Source organism: Microtus ochrogaster, unplaced genomic scaffold (assembly GCF_000317375.1).
Source record: "Microtus ochrogaster isolate Prairie Vole_2 unplaced genomic scaffold, MicOch1.0 UNK127, whole genome shotgun sequence".
NCBI classification, from domain to species: Eukaryota; Metazoa; Chordata; class Mammalia; order Rodentia; family Cricetidae; genus Microtus; species Microtus ochrogaster.
Window position 1 is genome coordinate 316245 of NW_004949225.1, and position 13295 is coordinate 329539.

The window sequence follows — 13295 nt, forward strand, 5'->3', positions numbered from 1 at the left end:
CAAGGCAAACATTTTACCAACTAAGCAACCTCCGTAACCCCTCATTACACAAATCTTCTCAAAGGAGTTAAACTTGAAGAAAAGCAGATATTTATAGTGGTTGTTCTAATCTCTTTGTAGGCCATATACATACACACACACACACACACACACACACACACACACACTTCTAAACTTTACAGTCTTTAGATTCCACTGTTAGAGAGTAAATGTGTGGCTGGACGTGGACCTCGGGGGTAGGAAGGCTGTTCTGGAATGTGCAAAGCTCTGGGTTCAATTGCCAGTACAAAAATAAAGTGAATGCCTATTATGTGCATAAATTGATATCTGTATTTGCATTTGAACAGTAAACATGTAAGTAGACTTAAGCTAATAGTAGTTCTACTACACTAAGTGGAAGATTACTACAAAGTCATAAGTAGCATCCTTAAACTTATAGTTACATGGTGTTACCACAGTGATAAAAAAGGAATAAGTAAACACTGTTAACTCCCAAGAAAGGCTAAGCCCCAGTTTACCCCTTCTGAAATTTTTATGCAAGATTTTGGGTTATCAAAAAACTTCTATTTCGTCTTAGAGAACTTTGTATTTAAATACTGTAACAGATTTTCAAAATATCTTATTAAGCAATGAAAAGTTGTATATAATTTATCCAAAATTAATAAACTCATGAAATTGCAAATTGTAAGTTCAATCAAGTTATGTAGATACTAACTTAAATTCCAAAAATATATTGTTTGCACAGTCATTCAGGATTTAAATGATTTTTCTGGGCTTATTATATTGAAGTATTTACTCTGAAGACATTTTTCAATTGAGACAAGCAATATAAAAAATATATTGAAAGTTATAAGTTCTGATGCTTAGACATATGCTAAGTTACCTACAGGGGCAAATTACCTTTCAGAATTCTACACATGAGCTCTTTAGCTATGATTATTTTTCAGCTAATGGATTTTCATGATAGACACTTCAATGATAACCTTCATTAATAAAGCATAATATTCATCCTGTATATTATACTAAGTCATACATAAGCCTTATTTTATAATGTTAATGTGTAGTAGGAAAATTCAGCAATTTTCATAATTTCATGTTTTAAATGCAGTAGCAAGAAGCTAGAAAGTAAGCTCATTTAGTAGAAGGCTTACCTAAAATGCAGACTCTAGCTTAGTTCCTAACACCATATGGACAAGGAGTGGTTGCACAGCTTATTCCCAGCACTCTGAAGGAGGATCAGAAGTTGAAGGGAAAATGAAGACATCCATAGTCATCTCCATTAATGACATCTTAGACGTCTTTTCCCCATTCTCAGTCAGAGCCTTTAGCCATCCTGAATGCTCCGTGTGGTGACCTTTCCTAGTCCTACGTATACAGTCCCCACATCCATGCACTCCATCTTTGTCTCCCAAGACTGTTCTTTCTGGGACTGCCTTTCTTTCCTTTGTTCCCCACCTGCCCTCATTTCCTTTTGTCCTCCTCTGTACTCTCAAACCAGTTGTCCACACTCACCCACTCTGCTTCCCTCCTTACCATTCCTGTGCACTTGGACTAAAAGTTCAAAATACTTGTGGGGCAGTGACTGTTGAGGCAATATATGACAATGTGCGTTATGGAGCATGTCTTTTCCTTCTATGAAAACTTCAAAAAATGTATTGCAAACAAAGAATTACAATATACTCCCTCTTGCTAATCACTCACACTTAATGTATTTTAGCTGTTATAAATTCTTTATTTAACTTTCATCTTCAAAGAAATGTTTCCAATAAAAGACCTTTGTTTCCTAGTCCTTTTATTCTTCACTCAAAGAAAATTACTGTTACGAATTTGGTGTATGCTCATACATTTTTATATTTCTACTGATAGAAAGTATATAAATATTTTTTCAATATGTAGTTTTATATTTGCGTAAAATTATACCTCAGGGGCTGGCAGGATAGTAAAAATGGCTACCCCCAAGACAGACAACCTGAGTTTAGCTCCAAGACCTACATGGTGGAAGGAAAAAACCAATTCCTGCACTTTGTCCTCCGAACACATGTATGCATGCATGCGTGCATGCGTGCGTGTGTGTGTGCACACATGCACACAGATCGATTTAGTTATGTGCTAAGCGTCCTAAAATGTGGTATGTTTTCCTTTATATTTCAATGCCTTGCCTTCAGTGAAGAAATGAGAATCCCACATATTCCAGTCTCATATACTAGTCTCATATCCAAAGCTCTCTATTACTCTATAGCCCTGTCCCAGACTTATTCAGAAGAACTTGTATTATACAAATTTCATTTCTAAAGAATGCAAATTAAATCTCATTCTGGATTTCATGTAAAGTTATTGAAATTTTCCTTTGTTCAATTTTGTTTATCTCTTATTTGTGGTGTGTTGTTTTCTACAGTTTCATCACTGGCCCAGCTGTAGTTCCAGGCTACTTCTCCATAGATGTGGACAATGTGGTACTTGTTTTAAATGGAAGAGAAAAAACAAAGATCTTCCACGCCACCCAGTGGTTACTTTACACACAGAACTTAATGCAAACCCAAAAACTGCAGCATCTGGCTGTTGTTTTGCTGGGAAATGAGCAGTGTGATAATGACTGGATAATGCAGTTCCTCAAAAGAAACGGAGGCTTTGTGGACCTGCTTTTCATAACATACGACAGCCCCTGGATTAACGGTGCAGATGTTCTCCAGTGGCCTTTAGGTGTAGCAACGTAAGTACAAAATAAGACAGGGTCTAGTGTTCTGAATCAGGAACATGATGTTTTAAAAGATGATAAGCTTACAGGTGATGAGGCCAGGGGCAATTTTCCTAGGGTCAATAAGAGTGTGACCTCATGCCTCCATAACAGTAGTGACAGGGTCTTTGTTGTTTTGTTGTTTTGAGAATATTTTACCCTCCTCTGAGGAGAACTGATGAGTACGTTTTTTGTTTCAAAAATTAATATAGAATAAATATTTAAGCTTACTAGTGTCCTAAAGAGATGTTTAACAGAGAATGAATAAAGGTAGAGTCATAATTTCTAGTAAAAAACAAATACTTTTGTAGCAGTATTTTCATATAAAGAATGCACTTACCCTTGGGTTGTGATTGACTGACTTTATGCAAATTTTAACTATACAAACAAACGTTATTCAATGAATAATTTAAGATCCTCAGTATGTAATCATTCCCCCCCCCCGCTTAAAAATTGGAAAACACTTTTAAGCTTTCTATGGATAGGTTTTTAATAGTAAGCAAACTTTAAGCTAGGTTCCCACTAGTATATAAACTTTCTGAGGGCAGAAATTTTTTTCCCAGCTCTAAAAATGTACATGAACACCTACAGCAAAAGCCCAGCAATTAAGAACACTTAACTGCTGCTGTAGGGGACACAGTACTAACATAGTGTAGATTACAGCTGTGTATGATTGCAGTCCCAAGGATCTGACACGCTTTTCTGAACTGTGGGTCCATGGCTACACATGGAGAAAAACAGGCATACACATACACACATAAATGAAAAATAATAAATTTTTAAATAATGCTTAGATACTGTAGGTACTAAATTATTTGGTAAGTAAATGAATCATCTCACTGATAGACTTAAATCAGACATTTATTATGTCACTAGTTACCACCATTTGTAGCCTCAGGCTTATTTCTATTAAGCTACACAGCTGTCACCAGAAAAAATGCCATTGACACATTCCCTACATGTACCACATTCCAGCTGAATAGGTTTGGAAGACTTGTTGAGTATATCCACCCTTAAGACCTTCAGAAAAATCTAGTCCTTGAGAAGGGCCTATATTTATAAAAATATTTTTACTTTTTCCACATTGTATGACATCACCTGTTTGTATAATAGAAGATAGAAACATAGTAATCCTGGAATCGCCATATTCGCCCTGTTCCCAACAAGGAAAGATTCAGTACCAAATGGAAACTTGGTTGTTCAACTAAAAAGAGGAAGTTGTCACAACTTTGATTACGTGTGTAGATCCCAGGTGTCTTAGTCAGTGTTCTGTTGCTGTGAAGAAAAGTCATGACCTTAGCAACCCTTATAAAGGAAATAATTTAATTGGGGCTGGCCTATAGTTCAGATGTTTAATCCATTATCATCATGGCAGGAAGTAAGGCAGTGTACAGGCAGACATGGTGCTGGAAAGGAGTGAGAGCTCCACATCCTGATCTATAGGCATCAGGAAGTGAACTGAGACACACTTCCTCCAACAAGGCCACACCTTCTCCAACAACACCGCATCTCCCAATAGTGCCACTCCCTATGAGTTTATTAGGGCCAGTTACGTTCAAACCACCACACCAGGGATGTTGTTAAACATGGCACCATGTACAACACTTTTCCAAACAAAAAGTTATATGTCCCAAAATGCCATAATAATCTCATGTACAGCATAGTTAGCCTCTATCATATAGTATACAGGTATTTGTTGTTTGTTTTAATATATACTTGCACATTAATCCTTGGAATTAAGTTTTCAGAGCTCATGACTCTAACAGTATATTTTCTTTTTAATGAATGATTATGTCTGTGGTGTGCAGTGTGTTTGGAAATCACATTTTAAATGTCCTTACTATACATAACCTAACAAGCCAGGCTGTGGGATGTTCCTACCATACAATAATTTATTGGTTGTTTTTATAGATACAGGAAGTTTCCTGTGGTTGAAGCCAGCTGGTCGTTGCTCCATGATGAGAGGCCCTATGTATGTAATTTCTTAGGAACTATCTATGAAAATTCATCAAGACAAGCACTGATGAACATTTTGAAACAAGATGGAAGTGATCAACTTTGTTGGGTTTCTGCAAGGGAGCAGTAAGTTTTGTATTTGCATGATTCCTCCCTGCTGCTCTCCAATCTGAGTGTCACTTTGTGTACACAGAGGTTTCCAGAGATCTCTGATACTCAGCTTATTCTACTGTCCTGTCAGAAGCTATAGTAGTAACTGGTTGGAAGTGTCACCCCAACTCCTGGCATCCAGTTTGGAATGTTGGGTGGAAAACTGCATTTCAAGCCCCCCTGCCCTGGGAGTTGCCACAGTCCAGACTCCACCTCTGAGAAAGCCCACTAAATGACAACCCCTCCCCAGAGAGGGTCAAGACCACTCCCATGGGCTATTTAAACTGCCCCCCAGAGAATGAACACGTGGTCTCCCTGGTTATCCTTTACCCCTCTCTCTGTTTTCCTGGAGGGCCACCTGGGAGCACTGGCATCCATTAAACCTGGGCTTCTTTTTATTTGGTTTGATTTAATCTGATTTGAATTACTGCGGAGAAGTTTGTCAGACCAGAAAAGCTTAACAGTAACTAAAACAGAAGAAACTGACTTTTCTCCCATCTTACATAGTAATCAAGAAGGAGGTGTCGATAAAGTAACAAGTCATTTTGCAATAATTTATTTTGCTTTTAAATAAACACATGGAGTATAAGGGAGTATAAGGCAGAGTGGCCAGGGAACAGACACCTAAAAGATATGCTTCTAGATCTAGAAATTTATTTTTTAATTGTGACAAAAATTGCCTTCTAGATGGATACCACTACTATTTATGTTCATTAAGTTCATTTATGTATATTAAGTTCATTCACTTAACACTTGCCAAAAACCTGCCATATGCCAGGAACCATTGAACCCATGATAAAGTCAGCAGTGAAAAACAAAAACAACAAATGTGCCTTCATGGCAGTCAGATGTTTGTTAGAGGAAACAGATAAAAATGTAGCAATGTGTCAGAAGATGATTGTTAAGTTTTTTTTTGGTCTGACAAACCTCTGCCATTGCAATAATCCAGATCAGACCAAATCAAACCAAATTAGAAGAAGCCCTGGTTTAATGGATGCCAGCACTCCCAAGAGGTCCTATGGGAGTGGTCTTGACCCTCCCTGGGAGAGCTCACCATTTGGCAGGCTTTCTTGGAGGTAGAGTCTGGACTACGGCGACTCCCAGGGGAGGGGGCTTGGAACTTTCCAAACATTCCAGACTCCTTGAATAAATGGGGTGCTAGAGAGCTGAGGTGATGCTTCCAACCAGACATTCCAGACTCCTTGGATAAGGGGGGTACCAGCTCAAGTCTGGCTACTTCCTGAGGGCATGGGGCAATGTGGAAGAGGGGAGAGTTGGAAGTTGATGGGCTCACACTCAGCAAGAGGTGTGGCTGGAGAGGCATCTGGTTTACTTCAAGCATCTTTTCTTTGGAGGGAGATGAGAAGGCAGGTGGCTAGAAGAAAAAATACATTGTTATTATTGGCCCTATGAATGGGGATAGCCATAAGAAGGGTTATTAACTGCCAGAAAGAATGGGATGGAGAAGTACCCTGGTTGTACAGGAGAGGCAAGGGTGAATAGTGAGACAAGAGAGCAGAAATGCCCTTTAAAACTAGATTTTAGTTGGTTGCTGTCCTTTTGAGTCTGGAGAGCTGGTACTAATGGTGAAGTCCCAGGAACTAGTACAGGTGTTGGCATTGTCTGGAGGGCCCTTTGTAAGTTGGTCTTGGCCAAGACAGCAGGAGTGACCTGTAAAATATGCTTGAAAATGGATGGCGTTAAAATAGACTCTGGAGATTGTTAGTTTTTTTCTGACCTGATTTTGGATACAGCAGAACTTTTTCTAGGAACCTGCAGGTATCTGTAAGACTGGAACAGAAACGTTTTAGAAGACAAAGGGAACTGGGAATTTTGGATCTCTGAAGATACACCTGAAGCCTGTTATCTGCACTCTGAAGCCTGTGAAAGAGGCACACCTGTCTATTTTTAGCAGGAAACTTAACAAATGAAGTAATGAACTACCAGTACCTTAAGTCATCAAATGCCATTAGACAGATCTGGGAAAGATAAATGAGCAGAAATGAGACCGCTTTTCTAGCCATGCAGGCAATCTTAAGGCTCTCTGTAGTTTTTGGAGAACACCAGCCTTAAAAGCAGTACTGTTAGCTGTTAGCTGCTGAGTCCAGGAGGTCTGAAGATTTTCCTTCAGGGGAAGATTTAGTCTACCTTTCTTGGCAGGATGAGAAGATTGATTCCCTGGTGTAGCGTCCAGGAAGCTGATGAGGTACAAGGCCCCTTTTAGTGTGTGGGTGGCTTTGCCATACCCAAAGGCAAGCCTCCAGGAGGAAGGTCTTTTGTAACCATGTATCTTCTTGGAGGAGCAATAGGATACTGCATGAGCTGGCATGTCTCTGTAATAGAAGCTCTTTTGCTAAATGCCATGCTCTCAGATTTGTAAAGGCATTTGAGAATTGGGTACCATTACCTATTAGTTATATTTAAATTAGACATGTAAATTAAATTTAGACTTGTATTTTACCCAGTTAGTTACAGCTTACCAATGCTAGTGAATGTAAGAAGATTAAAATATTTTTGTAAATTAAAGAATTTTGGAGGCAGACTGTCTCCTTTGGTAGGTCTAGTATATGAAAGTACTCTCACCAGAGATGGAGCTGAGGTCAAAATGGAAGCTACCCACATGTTTGTATTTTTTTCCAGAGCTGTTGTAATCTGGAGAGTTACAAGTTTAACAGATTTTAAAACATACACACATACACACAGAGAAATAAGACAAGCATACTATGGAAACAGACACACACGTAGACATAAAGCATAGTGTGGCCACATTATTTTAACAGACAAATAAATCTATTTTTAGGAACCTGTGTCATCTGACCAACTTAAAAATCCTGATGTAGGCAAGCAGCAGAAACCAGGGAAGCACACAGGTGGTTCCATTAAGGACCAGATTAACAGACGCTTCAAGAGAACAGAAACCTAAGGATGGAACACCTATACAGTTTAGAGTAGAAGGACGGGAGTAACGGATCTGTTGTAGAGAACAAATAGCGAGAGAGAAGGGAGGGGTACAGGGAAGGGGAGTGGAGCACAGCATCTAGAAACCATGGGCATATGGGGCTTGTTTGTTTTACGTTAGACGTTAGATAGCCCCAATTTAATAGGATTTTTATAAAAGGCAGCCCAAGGCGTTTGGAGATCAGGCCTCAAATTGCAAGTGTCCATTTTTACAAGTCTATACTGAGTCTTGGGACTCAGTGCCTACCACGTGTGTCCACTGTGATAACACAAAAGCAGAAAGGTGTGAGAATTGCATGGACAAACATCTCCATCCCAAGGAATCCCACCTCAGTGAGGACTGCCTCACTGTTTTTAGTGGGGAGGCGGGGGGCGGCAACATGGGCTGTGGCTTCAACAGACTACCCAACAAACTTATGGGCCCTGGGCCCTATGTACTTGAAAAAAGGGAACTCACCCAGACGAAGCCAAGCCTGGCAGAAAGCATGGGTAAGAAAGGCATTTTTCCAACATGTAACCATGGGCTAGTGGAAAAAACAGCCCATCTCCGTGGACCCTCCAAATGTTAGGTTTTTCCAGCCCTACATCCAGGTCAGACCAAATCAAACCAAATTAAAAAGCCCAGGTTTAATGGATGCCAGCGCTCCTTGGTGGTCCTCCAGGAGAACACAGAGAGGGGGAAGGAAAACCGGGGAGACCACTGTTCTCTGGGGGAAGTTTAAGTAGCCTATAGGAGTGATCTTGACCCTATGGGGTCACCAAATGGGAAGGGCTCACCATTTGGCTGGCTTTCTTGGAGGTGGAGTCTGGGCTGTGGCAACTCCTAGGAGAAGGGGCTCTGAACTTTCCAAACAATGATAATGCCATGTAAGAAAAGAATTAAGCAGATGGAGAGGAGAACATTGATTTTTCAAGTAGCCCAGGAGAGCGCCAGGTAGAGGGCTGTGTGAAACACAGGCACAAAGAGGGAGCAGGGTCTTCCTTGTGTTGGTGTGGGACAACAGTGTCCATTTGGAGGGAGGAACAAAGGCAAGAGGGTGCTGACCACAACAGGCTGCTGATAAATGAGTGAGGGTGTCAGAAAAGAGGAAAGACTTACTGCAGGAGGACTGCTGATAAAATGGCTCTCGATGCACTGAGCTAGAGGTCAGGTACCTCTGTGCACTCTTGCTGCTTCTAGACCATTCTTCCCTTCCCTCCCAAAACCCCAGTCCTCCAGTCTCCCGTCAGCATGTGTAACTGTGGCTGGCATTCTCTGCAGGACTGAGCCTGGGCTGTACCTCCCTGATTCCTTAAAGGACATGGCTCCTGTGCACTGTCAGTCTGGCTCACACCACTCTTGTCTCAATGCTTGGCAGTTTCTAAGTCTGAGGAGGCAGTTTTCCTTCACCTTGGTCTGCAGTTCCTCTGTTTCACATACCAAGGCTGCGAGCTGACGTCAGCCATTTCCTATCATGGTCATTTCCTCAATGGCCACTTGGATTTCACAAACACAGGGTCTCACCATACTGTCAGAGTCCAGCATTCCTCTTGGTAACCACCCTGTCTGTCATTCCGGCTCATTCCCTATCACCTGACTCCACAACTCAGCTGGAATTTACAACCCATTGTTCTTATTCTCCTGGGGTTGTCATCCCATCCCAGTATTCACTTCTGTGCTACACAGGTTAAATTTAGTCAACCATCCCTGCATATACATTCCCTTCCTCATCCTGTTACCATCAACATCAACACTACCACAGTTTGAGCCAAATTTGAAGCAAGCTTGATTTTTTAGGGGTGCATTCAAGATCTGGCCAGTGACTGCCTCTTAAGTCAGATTAAAGAGAACAGACCTGAATCCATCTCTTAGCCCCTTTTAAGGAGTAAAATCACAAGTAGTTTTACAGAAAGGAGACAATGGGGCAATAAGGAAATACAAAACACCTTAAAAAAATATGTGGCCACCCACCATGTGATTAGGGAGGGGTCAGGGAGTGTAAGGGTATTCTCAGAAACGAATCAGGGTCATGGGTAGGGGAACATCAGGTTCCAGGAAGCAGAGCAACTCAACTCTCATAGTAAATAGAAACTTATTTTTAAAATACAGCATAATGGCTCCTGCCTTCGAAATAGAGTCAGGAAAGTGCCTCAGTTCCCCATCTAGGAATCCCATCTTGGCTAATCTCAGCTTCTGGCCGCCCCATGCCCACATTCATACCCTGCACAAGTTTGCACAGTTTAAAAACTTGACACTCACACAATTTTCTTCCTAATGTATTCTTCCTCCCTTCTCTGTCCTAAACTCTCAACACCTCCTCCTCCGTCTCCCCTGCTTTAAAAATCCTTGCTTATTTCACTAAGAAAATACAAATAGAAAACAGTGCTTGGCCGCTAAGTGATTTTTCTTAGCTCCCACACGTACATGGCCTGTATGTTCCATTCTCAACATGGCAGCCAGGTTGATTTCATTCAGATGTTGGTTGCTTGTGTCATCCTGATCAAAACTGCATAGGAGAACCCTGTGTGACCAATCAGACTCTGTTCTTCCTCTGCCCCCATCAGCCACTCTGCTTCTCCCTGGCTGTCCTCCCTACAGTCCCTTGAGCATGGTGGGCACATGCAGTCTTATGACTTCATCTTTGTTTATGCTCCATTCTTCTCCACATCTGCATGGCCTACCTGTTCACACACAACTCTTGTGTTCTGAGTCCTCAGAAATAAAACATTCTCTAGTCACCTTGAGAATGTAGCTGCATACTTGAGAATGTGGTCCTGTCACTTCGGAAGTCCATTGGTACGTCTCTGCTTTAATTTTCCTCACAGATCTTAAGCCTTTCTAGAAAACACTCTGACTCTAACTCAGTTAAAGACTTAATGTTCACCACCAGACTGTAACACATTGTGGCAGGATATGCTAGAGAGGAAAGAACCCATACTTGGAAAATACAGATTGAATGAATACTACCCACTCAAAGATTGATCATCAGATATTTAAAAATATAACAATAAAATGTTCAAATTCTTTAATTGTTTTAAGGAGTCTTGTGTAGCACAGGCTGTCCTCAAACTCAGTGTATAGCCCAGGCTGACTTTAAACTCCTAATCCTTCCTACACCTACCATCTTCTGATTACTGTCATGTACAGCCACACCCAGTTTATGGATGGATGGTGATCAATACTAACTAGGTCTGAGTGCTGCCAGCTGGGCTATATCCACATCCACAAACTCTTAAAAGGTTTTAAATACATTTGGTCCAACATTTTCAGTGTCTCTTATTTCTCATCTCTATAATTTGTTCACAATTTTGATAATTGACATTAAAAGATTTCTTTCAAAACAGGTGCCATAGGAAAGTAAAACCCTACAGGGATTTCCTTGTTTTATTTTCTAGGTGGCAGCCTCAGGAGACAAATGAAAGTCTTAAGAATTACCAGGATGCTTTGCTTCAGAGTGACCTCACATTGTGTCCTGTAGGAGTGAACACAGAATGTTATAGAATATATGAGGCCTGCTCCTTTGGTTCCATCCCTGTGGTAGAAGATGTCATGACAGCTGGCCACTGTGGAAACACATCCAGTCACCACAGCGCCCCTCTGCAGCTGCTCAAAGCCATGGGTGCTCCCTTTATCTTCATCAAGAACTGGAAGGAGCTTCCTGCTATTTTAGAAAAGGAGAAGACTATAATTTTACAAGAAAAAGTTCAAAGAAGGAAAATGCTACTTCAGTGGTACCAACACTTCAAAGCAGAGCTGAAGCGGAAATTTATTAATACTTTAGAAAATTCTTTTTTTATGAATAATAAAGGTTAATCATATCTAAGTGTGTGCTTATAAGTGTGTATATTTATAGTGTTTGCTAAGCTTCATCAACTTCTGTTTTATATACCAGACCAAATGTTCTCCTTTTTGACTATTACGTACAAGATAAAAAAGATGGTAAAATTTTACCCAGATTGCCCTGGCAAGATGGTTGAGTGGGTAAAGGTGCTTCTTGCCAAGCCTGGTGACCTAAATTCAGTCCCCAGAACCACATGATAGGAGAGAAATGAGTCTCACAGGCTGCCTTGTGACCTCCACCAGCATGCAAACACATCAAATAACTTACTTAGGTTCAGTTCTACCAAGATAAATAACTCAGTATTTACCAATTTTTCTCTCATCTTTAGCCCACGTTAGGGGCCGTAGTGTTGCCTGGTGGTTAAGAGTGTTTATTACTCTTGCATATAAGCTCAGTTTGGTACCCAGCAACCATATCAGGCTTTCAACCATCTGTAAGTATTGCTCCATATGTCCTGATACATGTCCTCAAGGACACCTGCACACAAGTGCACATAATGCATGAAATAAAAGAACATGCAGTATTATTTACTAGGACTGGCATGTGAATGTAAGGGTATGAGGATAGATGCTGACTAAGTTACAAAATTACAGTGATCAATGAATTCAACAGCTCTATTGTACAAAATGGTGATTATTGTAATAATAAATTTGAAGACTGCCTGAGTGGGTGCTATGTGTACTCATAAAATGTATTAACTCTGAGGTAATGTAGATGTTAATTAGCAAGGTGTGGTCAGTTCACAATGTATATGTCCCCAAAGCATTGCACTTGATAAACACATTCAATTTTATCTGCCAGTATTAGAAATAATTAGTTCACTCTAGGGAATCAGCATTGTATATCAAAAGACTGGGTATTGCAGTCAGAAAAACATTAAGAACTACAGTTTCCATGGGGATTTTGCCCAAGCCAACTGTTCATGCTGTGTCTTGTTTTTTTTTCCAGGTGAAAAGTATTTGCTCCCTTGCTATTGGGATAAAGCACCTGGCAGCTTTTTTCAGTTACACAGGCCCCATGTGGTAGTTAATGAGTTAACACTGTCCGATGTGACCACTGAAGAATGGAGCCACTCCATCTCCATCCAAAGTACCAAGATTGCCTAGGATGAGCCTAGAGTAATTGTCCAGGTAGCTGGTAAGTCTCTCATTCAGTACAGAGGCCCTTTGGTTTATACTTCCTCTTTAAATTTATTCTCAGATCTCTGGCCCATGTTGATGGCTAACTGTAGCTTCTTCTATTTAATAGCAGCTGCCTGGTTAGTTCATTTCCAATGTGAAAATCAGGCCTTGCTGCTTCTAGAGCTGTTAGGTGAAAGAAACAGACACAAAAACAGGTTTCAGTGTGACTTTTTACTATTTATTTAGAGGAGCTTGCTTTGTAGTGACTGCTCTCAGAAATCGCCATTTGTGTCTCGCGATAAATGATTGGATGGGAAAAAAATATCCAAGCATATGTGTTAAAAAAAAAACAAAACCATCTGATCTTTTCAAACGTGCCTGAAAGAGGGAGTGAGGATTTAGGGAAGAAATAGACAAGAGACTAAAGAGTCTGGAGGGCATCCAGTGAATATCTGCCCAAAGTTATGTCTCATAGCCCTTATATATCCCAAGCAAAGGGGGAAGGCAAAATACCATGATAGAAGGAACAAACAAGTGTAATTACTTCCTTAATTC

At 40.5% G+C, this 13295-nt stretch overlaps 1 protein-coding gene across 2 annotated transcripts in view; it reads left to right on the forward strand.

The window, feature by feature from the left end:
• Rxylt1 (ribitol xylosyltransferase 1) overlaps positions 1 to 13090 on the forward strand; it is a 35868-nt gene extending 22778 nt beyond the window's left edge. For both annotated transcript variants that reach the window (XM_005371779.3, XM_013355422.2), the window contains 3 exons: positions 2396 to 2710; positions 4646 to 4816; positions 11174 to 13090. In XM_005371779.3, coding sequence (XP_005371836.1) covers positions 2396 to 2710; positions 4646 to 4816; positions 11174 to 11591 — 904 coding nt within the window. In that variant the 3' untranslated portion in view covers positions 11592 to 13090. The remainder of the gene's footprint in view (positions 1 to 2395; positions 2711 to 4645; positions 4817 to 11173) is intronic.
• Positions 13091 to 13295: the final 205 nt, after the last annotated feature.